Source organism: Nicotiana sylvestris, chromosome 11 (assembly GCF_000393655.2).
Source record: "Nicotiana sylvestris chromosome 11, ASM39365v2, whole genome shotgun sequence".
NCBI lineage: Eukaryota > Viridiplantae > Streptophyta > Magnoliopsida > Solanales > Solanaceae > Nicotiana > Nicotiana sylvestris.
In genome coordinates, this window is record NC_091067.1 from 6010829 (window position 1) to 6024105 (window position 13277).

The 13277-nt window shown below is 34.9% G+C and overlaps 1 protein-coding gene across 1 annotated transcript; it reads right to left on the reverse strand.

Annotated features, from left to right (window-relative positions):
* Positions 1-4268: 4268 nt before the first annotated feature.
* Positions 4269-12646, reverse strand: LOC104236917 (uncharacterized). Its single transcript, XM_009790963.2, has 13 exons — positions 12241-12646; positions 11027-11089; positions 9921-10364; positions 9445-9516; positions 9208-9333; positions 8447-8662; positions 7338-7385; positions 6666-6827; positions 6207-6368; positions 5506-5599; positions 5304-5422; positions 5166-5210; positions 4269-5020 (listed from the first exon to the last, which is right to left on the reverse strand). Exons 1-13 carry the CDS (start codon positions 12580-12582, stop codon positions 4787-4789), a joined length of 2127 nt encoding a protein of 708 aa, XP_009789265.1. The 5' UTR covers positions 12583-12646; the 3' UTR covers positions 4269-4786.
* Between the last annotated feature and the right edge of the window lie 631 nt (positions 12647-13277).

A 13277-nucleotide genomic window follows, 5' to 3' on the forward strand; every position in this document is an offset into this window, starting at 1 on the left:
ATGGACTGTGAATGGCACGTGAAGTATAAATGTGCAATCCGATGTGGAAATCTAATGAATATGAGTTTCCTGTTGAATCATATTCCCATGTTCCTTAATTTCATTCATTTTTCTGTAATAGTTTAGCTTTCTTATATGCATTCTACTTACTCTTTCATGTTACTGATGTTGTATCACATTGTTATGTCTTGGATTAAGATTTCAGTTTATTCTATTGGGTTGTGAGTTAGTTAAAAACATGTCATGGGCATAGAGAATGCTCAAAGCTTTCTGCAGTAGGGATCTAAGTCAGATGATGAACTTCTTTTTGGTTTCGTTTAAATCTGTTCAAAGTCAATGTTGATTTTCAGATTTAGGGTTAGTCAGATTACAATCTCGTTGGCTTATTTCCTTCTATAGTCTGGTTTAAACATTTTTGTTCTTGAGGAGCTATAATTTGAGTAATAAGTTGTTAGTTTGACAAGTGCTAAACATTTCAATTGTGTAGGATTTCCACTACTATTTGTATTAGAAAGGTTAAAATTGAGGTTTGAATTTCATACAAATTGTTTATAATTCAGCTTGAGCTAAATTAAGATTTGAATGTTGCATAGCCATATCCCTATGTTACTAATTCAATTAAATTCAAAACAGTATTTCTTTTAGATGTGTGATATGGTTATTTGGGTGTTGTAGCATTTAGAGCTTGTACATCATATTATTGCATGTTGATCATAGTCGAATGGGCTCAACCAGCTTTGTTAGGCCTCAGATGTTTCCTCCACTCTGTTTGACTCGATCTTGAGTCCCACGCCCCTCAGCATTTACTTTTCATCAGAATTAGCTTACTTTGGGCCTGGATTTTGGGGTCATTTGGAGACGGGCAGACGTTTGCTTAATCACATTCCTTGGGCTCGCCTTCGAGCCCAATTCCCTTTTTAAACCGTTTTTTGCGGATGAAAGCCCAAAACAGACTTGGCCCAAATACTTAAAGGCCTAGTACAAATACCATTTTCCTTTCAGCTAATAGTTGTGCAAGAGTGGCCTTAGATTACGTTGATTAGAGTAACTCTTTTAATTAGATTGAGGTGTGCCATTTAATTAAATCGCTTATGGCCCTCACCAATGTTATAATTAGATTGTTAAGAATAAATATTCGTAGAAAAGCCTTTAGGCGCGTTTAAAATACAATTGTGATTGTGTACACGTTCTCGTAGCATGATTACAATTCTAAAAATCAACTCGGAGTATGTGTTCGCGCAACTTCAAACAAACTTTCTTAATAATAAAATGGTTGCTAATAGGCCGCTAATTGAATTCAGTTTTAATAGTTTGAGGTGTGCCATCCATAATTTAATCATTCATGGCCCTCATATTAATTTTAAAACCTAGATATAAAATGACAAATATTTGTAGTTTGTTTTAGGCACGCTTAATATACTATCGTGGTTGTGGACACGTCCGCGTGACATGATTACGATTTCTAAAAATAAAACCGGGGTATGCGTTCGCGCAACTTTGGCCGAACTTTCTTAATAGTAATAAAGCGTTACTAATTGTGGACACGTTCGCGTGACATAATTTTTGACGCGCCAAACAAATGGGTACACGTGCGCGTGACCCGTTTCAAGATAATTTCTTAATTAAAAGAGGCAAATGCACATAGGTTCTAAAATCAGTAATCAAACAATTTGATTAAGCCAAGTAAGATCAAAGCGACCATGCTAAAACCACGGAACTCGGGAATGCCTAACACCTTCTCCCGGGTTAACAGAATTCCTTACCCGGATTTCGGGATTGAACATAGTCAAATCTTCCTCGATTCGGGATTTTAAACCGGTGACTTGGGACACCATAAATTATTCCAAGTGGCGACTCTGATTTTTTAAATAAATAAGTCCGTTTTGATTGTCCCTTAAATTGAAAAAAACTCCCTTATATCACCTTAGGGGGTGGTAAAAAGGAGTTGTAACAACACTAAATACAAATAGAATACACTGAACACAACCAATGAAATATATTGATTACAACAGTAATAACATATATTAGAAATAACTAAAATAATGTTAATACAAATTCATTTGAATACACTGAATATAAAATAGCGATTACAGTAAATACAAATATTGAAACTAATGAATGCAACAGTAAAAAGAATTAAAACACACTAAATACTAAAGTTAAATACAACAGTTATATACAACTGAAAAATTATTCTAATTAAATGAGTTGATAATGAGACATGTAACAATTAATTTTGTTGAGTTATATTAGGAGTGTATCACGCTAATTGATATTATTTTTGTTATTAGACAGCTGGACATACCTATTTTTAAGGTTTTTGTTATTAGGCACTTTTTGCTGCTGTATTCATGAATACAGCATCACGAATACATGTAAATACATGCGCGTACAGTTGGACTGCCCTGATTTTAGGGGATTTTTAGTGATGTATTCATGAATATAGCAGCGCGAATACATGTGAATACATGTGCGTGCAGCTGGACTACCCTGATTTTAGGTGCTTTTTGCTATTGTATTCATGAATACAGCAACGCGAATACACTACCGTAATAACTGAATAGTAGCTATAGGAAGTAATTATGTATATTGTAGCTATAGGAAATTAATAGCTACAAAACAATAGTGGTTTCTGAAAATTCCTCAATAAATATTCATTTTCCCTTATAGCATTTTCAATCACTACTCTTGTTACTTCAAAAATGTACAACGGTCCAGTAGCGAAAGCAGAATTTTTATTAAAGAGATTAAAAAAATGCAAAAAAGCTAAGAAACAACATCTAATATATGTACATGAAAAAATTTAATATACACGATACAATTTTGGGGCCAAGGAGGTTCGGCTGAACCCCCTTTCGCCACCTGACTTCGCCCCGGGACACGTAGGAACCCCCTTTCGCCCACCAAACTTCGCCCGCCCCGTGATACGTAGAATCAAACTTATAAGTTTAGAGATATGGTGGAAATTTATTAGACATAATATACTTTGCATTTTCGCACTATGTATAAACGAAAGTGTGGACACAACTTATCATAAAAAAGAAGTTTAGAGTGATATCCAGAATTTTGTTCAAATTTTATATTAAATCCTGACATGGCATGTCCGATAAAATTGGAACAATACTGAGAAAGAACTAATATTAAAGATTTTGTACTTAGCCAAGTGTTATTGGGAAAAATTCAAAAATAGTCAAATTTATAAGTGGACATTTAAAAATAGCTATAATTTTAAAAGTAATCGAAATTTAGCCACTTTTCATGTAAAGATAAATCTGAACGAAAACACTGTTCAAAATCCGGAAAAATACTCCAGTATAATATATTGGAACTCCAGTATATTATACTGGAGTTGCAGTATATTATACTGGAACTCTAGTATATTATACTAGAGTTTCCAGTATATTATACTAGAGTTTCAGTGTAATATGTCGGTCCAGCATAATATACTGGAGATTGAAGCACCGATGCTCCAATATCCAGTATATTATACTGGAACTTTCCACGTGTTGGAGTTCCAACATAATATGCTGGAAGTTCATACATAGGTGCACCGATCTCAATATATTATGCTTGACCTTTCCGTGTTGCAGAATATAATGGCTATTTTTTAATGTTTTGCAAATACTGTTATTTTGAATGATCAATCCGAAAAATGGCTAGCCCGTGCTAGTGTTATTCGTTCTTAGACTAAAATATGAGCCCAAATAATTGGCATTCATGTGCCAACTTTGTTTTAGCGGTTACTTTTTCGGTTTTGGTACTTTACCACTTTGACCAACTTTGTTTATTTTTTAAATCTTTAGTTTACATTTTGTTGTATATATTGTTTTATTATGTCATTATGGTCAAGAAAATCCAACCAACAACATAGATTTGATGTTTTATGCATGTGGCTTAACTATGATGTTTATATTGGCCTATTAGAGATGATATTACTAGATTCTAATTGTTGAACTTTGTTTGATTCCTAAAGGGTCGTTTGGTCGGGAACAAGTTATCACTAGATTAGTTATTTTAGGATTAATTACTCCGGAATTGTTATCACATCCTCCCATAGGAATAAAAATAATACCATGATTTTATCCCAATCAAACGTGAATAAACTCATATCAAATTTAATCTCGAGATCAATTATCCCTTATCCCTCGTACCAAACGAGCCATAAGTATCACAGTTCTTGCTGTCATGTATACAAATAAATAAATGCCAAGGGGTGCAGGGTAATGATTATACTTATAAAGTTAAATATCAAGTAAAATTAACACAAATTTTGAAATGAATCAACAAGAGGTAGAATTATTGTTGAAACAGAGGTTGTACATTGGTGGTCCTATTCAGAATATTATGGTGTTCATTAATTGCACAAAATAACAACAATATCAATACATTTCAAAAGAGAGCATGCATTTATTTTACTTTTTATCTCCACTAGAGCAGAATCATCTAAAACCATCACCCGTCTACTGTCTAGGTTGCTCCTAGCAATTAGCAATTACCAATTAGCAATTTAGTACAAATGCCCAAGGAGACGAGGAACTATAGCGAGAACTTAATGCATCGTACTGCCCTTTTACAACAACAAAGAACCCAGTGTAATCCCATATGGTGGGGTGTGAGGGGGAGTGTACGCAGACCTGACCCTACCTTGTGAAGGTAGAGAGGTTGTTTCCGGAAATTGGCCTTTTACACATGGACTAAAAAATGAAGTGCTGCAACTTGCAGATCGCGGTAGGCACCTTGTGATTTACAGTGTGAGTGTGAAATTGGTGAAAACAAAATAATGGTGTCAGTATTTTGCAACTCCAGCATTCTGAGCCTTCCCTAAAACCGACTCGATGCTGCCATGAAAAAGACCTAAACTTTTCGCCAATGCAAAGCCGCTGTACATGCCATCAACTGCTGCACTTACTATCCCACCAGCATAACCCGCTCCTTCTCCGATAGGGTAAAGTCCTCTTAGGGATGTGCACTCGTAAGTATCAGCCCTTCGAGAAATCTGGACAGGTGAACTAGTTCTTGTCTGTAATGAGGACGAAACTATGTTACAATTTTGGTTCCAGAACCAAGAAAATGTGGATGTTATTAACTCGAATACTTAGTCCAAAAATCCGTATGTAAAACTGAATTCGATGCTTTATGATTTCACGAAGAAAGGCGTGCATTACCTCTACTCCATGAAGAAGAGCATTACTGGAAATAAATCCCGGCAACTGTAGTTCCAGGATCAACAGATGTGGTGTTAATTTTCAGAGACGGACATTATATATACGAGATATCAATTGCTCAAGACAGGAAAAACTTACCTCTTTGTCAAACTTTAAAAGTGAATGTTGCAGAGAACTGGTTATGTGACTAGGGAATAATTCGTGGAGATTTGCTGCTCTTACTCCTAATCTATAACTGGAAGACGGCAATGATGTCACTGTAAAACAAATTTTAAGCCACATAAGTATCTTATTCCAAATATCTAACCCCAATTGTGCCGAATCCAACAAAGAGGTATACCTGACAATTTGCTGTCAAGAAAATCGGTCACCGTTTGAACAGGTACCACGAAATTGCCTCCACCCATTGCAGCCGCTTTGCGTTCAAACATTCTCTGCAATTATACAACCGAAATCAAAATACATGAGTAGCATTTTAAATGGCAAAAGCAAAAGGTAACTCCGTTAGACTAGTGGCTTAGGGGTAATAAAACAGTTACTTTGCAAGGAAAGAATATAGAAAACCAATGTCCAACCAAAGGTGACAATCCACCGATTGAACTAAGTTCTCAAAGACGAAAACTTTTGTTTATGGCGTACTTCTTTTATCAAATAATGTTATGGTTTCTATTTTCTGATATATCAAGATAATGCCTGTTTTTCCAGACAAAAAAAAAAGTTGATTTCATTTCTTTTTCAACATAACAGATACACTGGAACCTGCTTTCGAACTCACTTTCATATGCAATACAAAAACCTTCCATTCTCATCCCAACAAGTGCATGCTGAAGAAATCAAAGCAAACGAGGTAATTATGCAATCAGCTCAATAGCTTCTCCTTCGAGACACAGATATTCTTTTACTAATTATTACTACCAAACATGTCAGTAATATCTGCTTCATATTATATCACAGAATTCAATGTGAACATTCAGGAACCCAAGATAGTTCCCGCATAACAGGTTTATGTCTAAGCGACTAGTATGGACACTTAAGAAGTACCTGAAATTCAACACCAGCGAGAGGTCCATTCAAGTCCAAAGCAGAAAAATCCTTTGATGAGACTGTAACAACAAGTGCAGCATTTGCCCATTTAGACGACCGACGAGAAAAGGACATGCCATTTATACAGAGCTCTGATGGATCTGTACTAGTTAGAACTACCTGCCAAAATCTTGTCCAGTAAATTATATCGAAATGGACATTGAAGTCAATTGAAAAATGCATTTCTTTCAGATATCACTAACTTAATCTACGTGTGTAAACGTTTCTAGCTGTTGTCATCAGTCATCTACAATGACTATTACGCGCAAAATGAACAAAAAGTTGCGAACCATGGATATGGTGCATGAAAGGGAATTCAATATAATTGCTAATCAGAAAGTTGGAAAAGCATAAACAAATGTCAGATCAATCATAATATTTCATTCAGCGATTATGAACAAGAGCAGTTGTTTGTACCTGGCCACCAGGACACATGCAAAAGGAGTAACAACTGCGATTTATTGGTCCAGAATTTGAAGGCAAGGCAATATCTTCTGCATTCACATATTCAACGACCTTGTAATCAGCGACAGGCACTTTCCCACGTCCACTTAAAACTTCGTTGGCTAATCCAGAATACTGAACATTTTTGGACCAAAAGCAAATTATTTTCATGATAAATTTGCGAAGATATACTTCACCTAAGAGGGGAAAATACAACAAATGTACTTGCTCACAGACAATGAATAAGCATTGTAAGTTGAAGAACAACAAAGAAATACTAGAGGGAAATATTAAATTTAAACTTTATTTTCAACTAAGACGGTCAACACACATATGTTGATTTCATCTAAAAGAGGAACTTCAAGGTCGCAAGTACACCATGGCAAACTCTTGAATTACCGTTAGTATGTATAATAGAAAATAAGCTATTACCCACTGGATCACTACTGTAGCATCATTTAAGAAAGAGGAGTTTCTTTACTCGACATTGATACAAGGGACAGTCAAAGCCAAACATTTCTAGTGTTGTTAAAGAAAATCTGATAAATCAACATCTCCTCATCATGATACGGCAGGAAAAGCTAAAAATACACTGTATAACTAGTAAATCAACGACTTGATTGTATTTACTATTTAGTGACAAACCTGTATGCTGTTAATTAATTCTTGAGGATGCTCAACCCGCAGACCAACCTGTAATTATACAAGTTATTAGGAGAATGCAAGTATCTTTGACAATGATGGGATACCAACAAGGTTATAGCAAAAATCAATACCACGAGTGCCAATACTAATGAACCAAAAATAAGAAAAAGTCATCAAGGAGAGAAAAGAACAGACAACTTGCACCCAACACAGAGACAGGATTACATCCCTAGCAGCAGCACTCTACTGTTTACAAGAAAATAAAGCAGTCTGCGAAATTTTGATTTCTTAGTGGATTTTCAACCTATTGTAAGACTCAAAAATAAAGGAAAAGTGAGGGTTTAGATATCAAGTTATAGATGTATACATATCAGACATGTCCTTCTGCTAACCGCATTTTAGAATAAACTCCATTATTAGTGAAGTCAATCCATTTGGACTGACCAAGTAACACAGACTTCTGTTATTCAATCTCTAAGGACTAAATTTATGCCATATGGGAGTTCATTCGGTGTGCACATTCAAATCTTAGTGCAGGAGGCCCTAATATGATCAAATATTTATATAAAATGCTACTGATTTATTCAACTTTTAAGGACTAAATTTATATAAATCAAATCGGACCAAGATGTTGATGTATTTGAATGAAGTTTAATGTTAATACCCACATCTGGATAATATCCCACCTTCCTACCACAAATAAAAAATTTTTTTTTTCCTTTTGCTGTAACTAAAAATGTAAGAAATTAACCGTGCCATGGTAAGCCCACCAGAGCACCACTTAGTAAATGCTCCCCCCTCCCTATTCTTTTGTCTTTGGCCGGAAAAGAGGTTTAATGACTTGTAATTAGATAAGACCTACTATGTTGCGCAGACTCTCCAAAATGCCGCCACACCCATGTCGGATCCTCCAAAAATACACTATTTTTGGAGGATCCGACACGCACCCGTTGGCATTTTTGGAGAGTCCGAGCATCATAAAACACACAACAGCAACCCAAGCCGTAAAGCTATAAAGCATATGTACATGTAGATCCAAACACTTCTATTAATGGAAGGAAAAAGAAGATATAAACACGCATAAATAATTCACATGGACAGCAGCTTACAGCAAAATCTTTTTCGACCAGGTTGACCCCATGTGAAAGAAGCATCTGATATGTATCACGTGCAGAGTGTCCAACTGCAAGAACCACTGCATCATAACTCAAATTCTGGCTCGTGGAGTGTGAGCTGTTATCGCTTGAATCAGAAACTTTGACTCCCAACACATGTTCATCTTTGACAAGTAAATCATCTACCCTTGTTCCAAACATGATGTTGACCTGACCATACAAGCAAGAAAACAAAATTTCTTAAGACCCTCCATACAATAATTTTCCTTTTCTTTTTTGAAATTGTTTTCCAAAACTTGTTTGGTTATACATTGGACTAAATTTTTTAATTTTTATTTTAGGATGAGTTTCCAAGCTTCAAAACTTTGCTTGGTTGCTTCCTGTTTAGTGTTTCTTAAGCCGAGGGTCTATAAGGAAACAACCTTTCTATCTTCACAAGGTAAGGGTAAGGCCTGCGTACGCACTACCCTCCCCAGACCCCACTTGTGGGATTACACTGGATTTGTTGTTGTTGTTGTTGTTGTTTCCAAGTTTCAAAAAGTGGGTTTTACCACTTTTTCTGTAAAATTTCATTTCCCTTCACAAAAATGTAATATTTTTTCAAGTAAAATGCATGTTCAAATACAATTTTAAATTCCAAATATATTTTTTCAACTTAACTCCAAAAACTGCATTTTTTGAAAATCACATTTTTTGTGTCCAAAAGCATAAAAAAGTCTCATATTTCTTTTCTAGGATAAGTTACAATTACTTACACCCAACTCTTCCAGGTACCGCCGGAAGTTTTGAAGCAGTGGTACCAATTTATCAGTTCCTAGATGAGGTTTTCCATCAACCAAAATTTTCTTCGGAGCTCCAAAGTGGACCAACGTTTCCAAAACCTAAAATACAAGACAAGGGTAAAATGACAAGGATAACTGACCCAACGAACGCGTATGAAAGAATGCATAGGTAAAAATCAGAGTGTAACTTTCCAGGATTAAGCAACTTACTGCTAAAACACTACCGCTGTTTCTTCCAATTCTAGTAACTAGCTTACCATCGCTCCAAGTACCTGCACCACCCTGTAACACATAAGTCCTTCGTAAATAAGTAGCTAAAGAGACCCAATGACTGTAACATCATATGAGCGATTTGACCCCATAAACCAGAAATCGAAAACCAGTAAGATGATGAAACGGCATACAGATCTAAATCACTGAAAACAGTTACTTAATTCTAGCACTAAAACATCTCTTTCCAAATCTTGCAGTGCAAGTAGCGAGTTGATTCTCCCTTTTAAGATTTAATACTTATCTATTTGAGTATTCCAGTAAACGAATAAACAAATTTGAAAGTAATTTTTTTTATATATGGCCGGTAAAATGCCATGCAGATAGTTGAACAAAATGTACAGAGGTAGATTGCAGAAATTAATCTCAAGAAGCTGGAAAAACCTTTGAAGGAAATAAGTGAATCGGGATATAACCTCCCCAAAGCAAAAGTTGCTCTCCTCCTGCAATATCCGTCGAACAATCAGAGCACCAATATCACGGCCCCTTTTCTCAACGGCTTGTCCCCTTTCCATCACTGTAACATCTGCTCCAAATTCAGCAAGCACAAGTGAAGCAAACAACCCCGCAGGCCCACTACCAACAACGGCAACTTTTGGTTTTCTATAATTTGGATATGTATGTGATCCGTTACAGAGATTCATATCTCCGCTTTCTGAAGTACTTGCATTCTCATCCAACTTTCGGCAATCGTGTACTATGCTCATTATATCCCCGGAAGTTCTGTCATGAGGCAAATGTTCAATTAGGCCAACCTTGGGTTCCAATTCAGAGATGAATTCCCAAGTACGGGGCTCTAAATCTATTAGTTTTTGGACATCCATATCCACTGAATACACAAACTTTGGTTCCTTTTGCAACTGCAATAAGGTTAACGAAGCAGTCAAATACATACATGATACACCCATGGTGTTCAACTGTAGCTATTACAAATTAAAGTTGAATGGCAACATTATAGCCCCTAAACTATCTTCAAGAACACATACCATAGTAAGCTCAATTGCAAATTAAGTATCAAATCGGTAGGATAAAGTATTCAGAAATCAAAGTAGATACATGCATGTTTCTCAATACAAGTAGCTTTAGGTTTGGATATGTTTTCTTTTCCCAATCACAAGCCTGAACTGCTATAAATAAATGAACGGATAGATGGTTGGACATTTGGATAACTTTTTTTCTGGTCAATGTGATCATGAATTCTTCGAATTTTCAACCGCACGAAATCACATTCCTGGTTATGAACATTTTTACAAGGAACAGGATGACCCTAATACTTTTGGCTCTTAAATATTCATAGTCTAGATATGTCACTTAAGTATGGTCTTCGTCTTAAACTTTAGAACGAATGTAAAGGTAATAAGTTATCCCAAAGCACCAAATGGTGGTTATATTGGAACTTAAGATGGTTGAACATCTAATATTAGAAAATTGTCGTGCAGATTACTTGATACAGAAGGAAAAAACAAGCTACACAACCCTGACAAGGAGGGAATGTTTCAAAAGAATTGCTAGGGAAACAAACCTTCCGAGCATCAAAAGATTTTCTAACAACTTTAAATGCCTCCTGTGGCAACATTGAAGCAACCTACAAAACAGAAAAGAAGAGCACATTTTCAAATAAAATGCAAAGGAGAACATACCGAAAATACCTAAGCTTGCATATAAAAAATGCATATTACTCTGTCCAGCTCAAATTAATAGTGTTCCTTCTCCTTTTGAATTGCGCAACATTGTATTTGTAGTTGTGCCCCATGGCTTTTGAACTAGACTCATCTCTATTTTTGGCTTACACAGATTTTGCAAGTAGAAAGGCAATGATATTGAACGTCGGCAGAATCATCATGGATCAAGTATGCTCTTCTAAATAACTAATTCATATTATGTACATTGTGAACATCATGATGCTAAATGATCCTATAACTCATATAACGGAGTTTTGTATCAGACTGGTGAATGTTTACAATCTATGAATATTAAATCAGGGGCAGAGCTAGTGTACTGTGCACGGGTTCGACAGAACCAGTTAGCTTTGGCTCAAACTTTGTATTTAGTTTTTAAAAATCCACTTAATATGTATAAAAATTTATCACATAACCCACTAAGCCGCCTTTTCTATAATCAAGAACCCATAAACTTAAAACCCTAGCTCCACCTCTAAATTTAAAATCTCTTACAATGTTCACTTTCTATAAGGTGGCCTATTATTTACACTTCCAATAAACTTGTAATACTAAAATTATACTCTGGAAAAGTCCCCATTCTTTATAAAGCAAACATTATTTTCACTTATGATCCCACTTTTTCAAGCAAAATAGTTGATCTTATGTGTATCCTATTTAACTAAGTACGGAGTTTAAGAAAGAAATGAAACTTTTGAAACTTGTATCTAAAATAAGCTATAATTATTTGTGTGGCTATAATATCAGCATTCTAAAGTTAAATTGTTACTAAATATAGAAATGTGTTTTTTAGGACCGACTAAAAAGGAAATAATGTCACATAAATTGCAACGGATGGAGTACTATTTTAAGTTGAGACTAATCGAACAGAAGCTCAAAAACCAATTCTTGCTCTGCAATTTTTACTACTTTCCCTTACCACAACACTCAAAAACATACTAAACAGATTGGTCAAATGAACACAAATTAAAAACCCAATTTTCATTTTGTAATTTCTACTGCTTTCCCTTAACACAACACTCAAAAATATAAATATAAAGTTAATATTTCTTTTTACCGGAAATTCAAGAACTTTAGCAATTTCTTGTAGCAAAGCATCAGAAAGATCCAAGAAATCTTTTCCAGGGTCTTTATGAACTGAAACATTGAGCTTAGATAGCCTCCAAATCCCTTCAAATTTGTTTTTAACATCAACTTGAGCTTCTTCTTGTTGCTGTTTCAGCTTCTTTTTCTCTGATGGGTACCTCAATTTTCCTCTTCTTTTTATCCTCTTTGAACATTTAATGCAAAAGGGGTTTGAGTAAAGTGGAAAAGATTTAATTTTTGGGAATGTGAATTTGGGATTTGAGTTCAAGAATGAGAAATGAGAAGAAGGGAGTGAGATTTTGAAAGAAGCCATGGAAATGGTTGAAGAGTTTGAGGAGATAAGATGAGTTGGTACTTGGTTGTGTGGGCAGAGGGGGTTTTAGCAGGGGTTTTGGTTTTTTTTTTTTTTTTTTTTAAAATATGGATTATTTAAAAGAAATTTTCTATCAGTGGGAGAATTATAGATAGGGAAATAAATTGGATTTAAGTTATAGTATAAACTATATTCCTCAATTTTAATTTATATGATTTAGTTTGACTCGATACCAAGTTTAAAATAAAAGAACTTTTAAAATACGTGTTGTTAGAAGCTTAGGGTTACAGCTACGTGAGACTATGTCATTTGTGTAGTTATAAAAAAAAATTATTGAGCGTAAAATGGTAAATGAAGAGTTGTTGAATTATTTTCAATTATAGAAATATGTTATTTTTTTGGAACCAACTAATAAGGAAAATTGTCATTTAAATTGAAACAGAGGGAGTAATAGATCTTTTACCCCAATATAATTTAATAGCTTACTTATTACTTATTTAAAACTATCAATTAATACTAAAAAGGCAGTCCCGTGCAAGCAGGTCAGGAGAAGGCCGACATTTTATTACTTCTACAACTCGAACCTATGAAATTAGTTGTAATTGTTTAAATAACCTAATTCTATAAATTTTTCATACAACTTCAACTCACAAAAATTTGGAGAGAAAAAAAAAACATAGGTGCAAATCAAGTTT

What these genes read in the sequence shown, in the direction of transcription:
- LOC104236917 (XM_009790963.2), bottom strand. Translation starts at nt 12,582, where the DNA reads ATGGCTTCTTTCAAAATCTCACTCCCTTCTTCTCATTTCTCATTCTTG. An exon ending in TGGTCGAAAAAGATTTTGCT is followed by an intron (nt 7,386 to 8,446) that starts GTAAGCTGCTGT and finishes GTATAATTACAG; the next exon opens with GTTGGTCTGCGGGTTGAGCA. An exon ending in TCGCTGGTGTTGAATTTCAG is followed by an intron (nt 5,600 to 6,206) that starts GTACTTCTTAAG and finishes GTATAATTGCAG; the next exon opens with AGAATGTTTGAACGCAAAGC.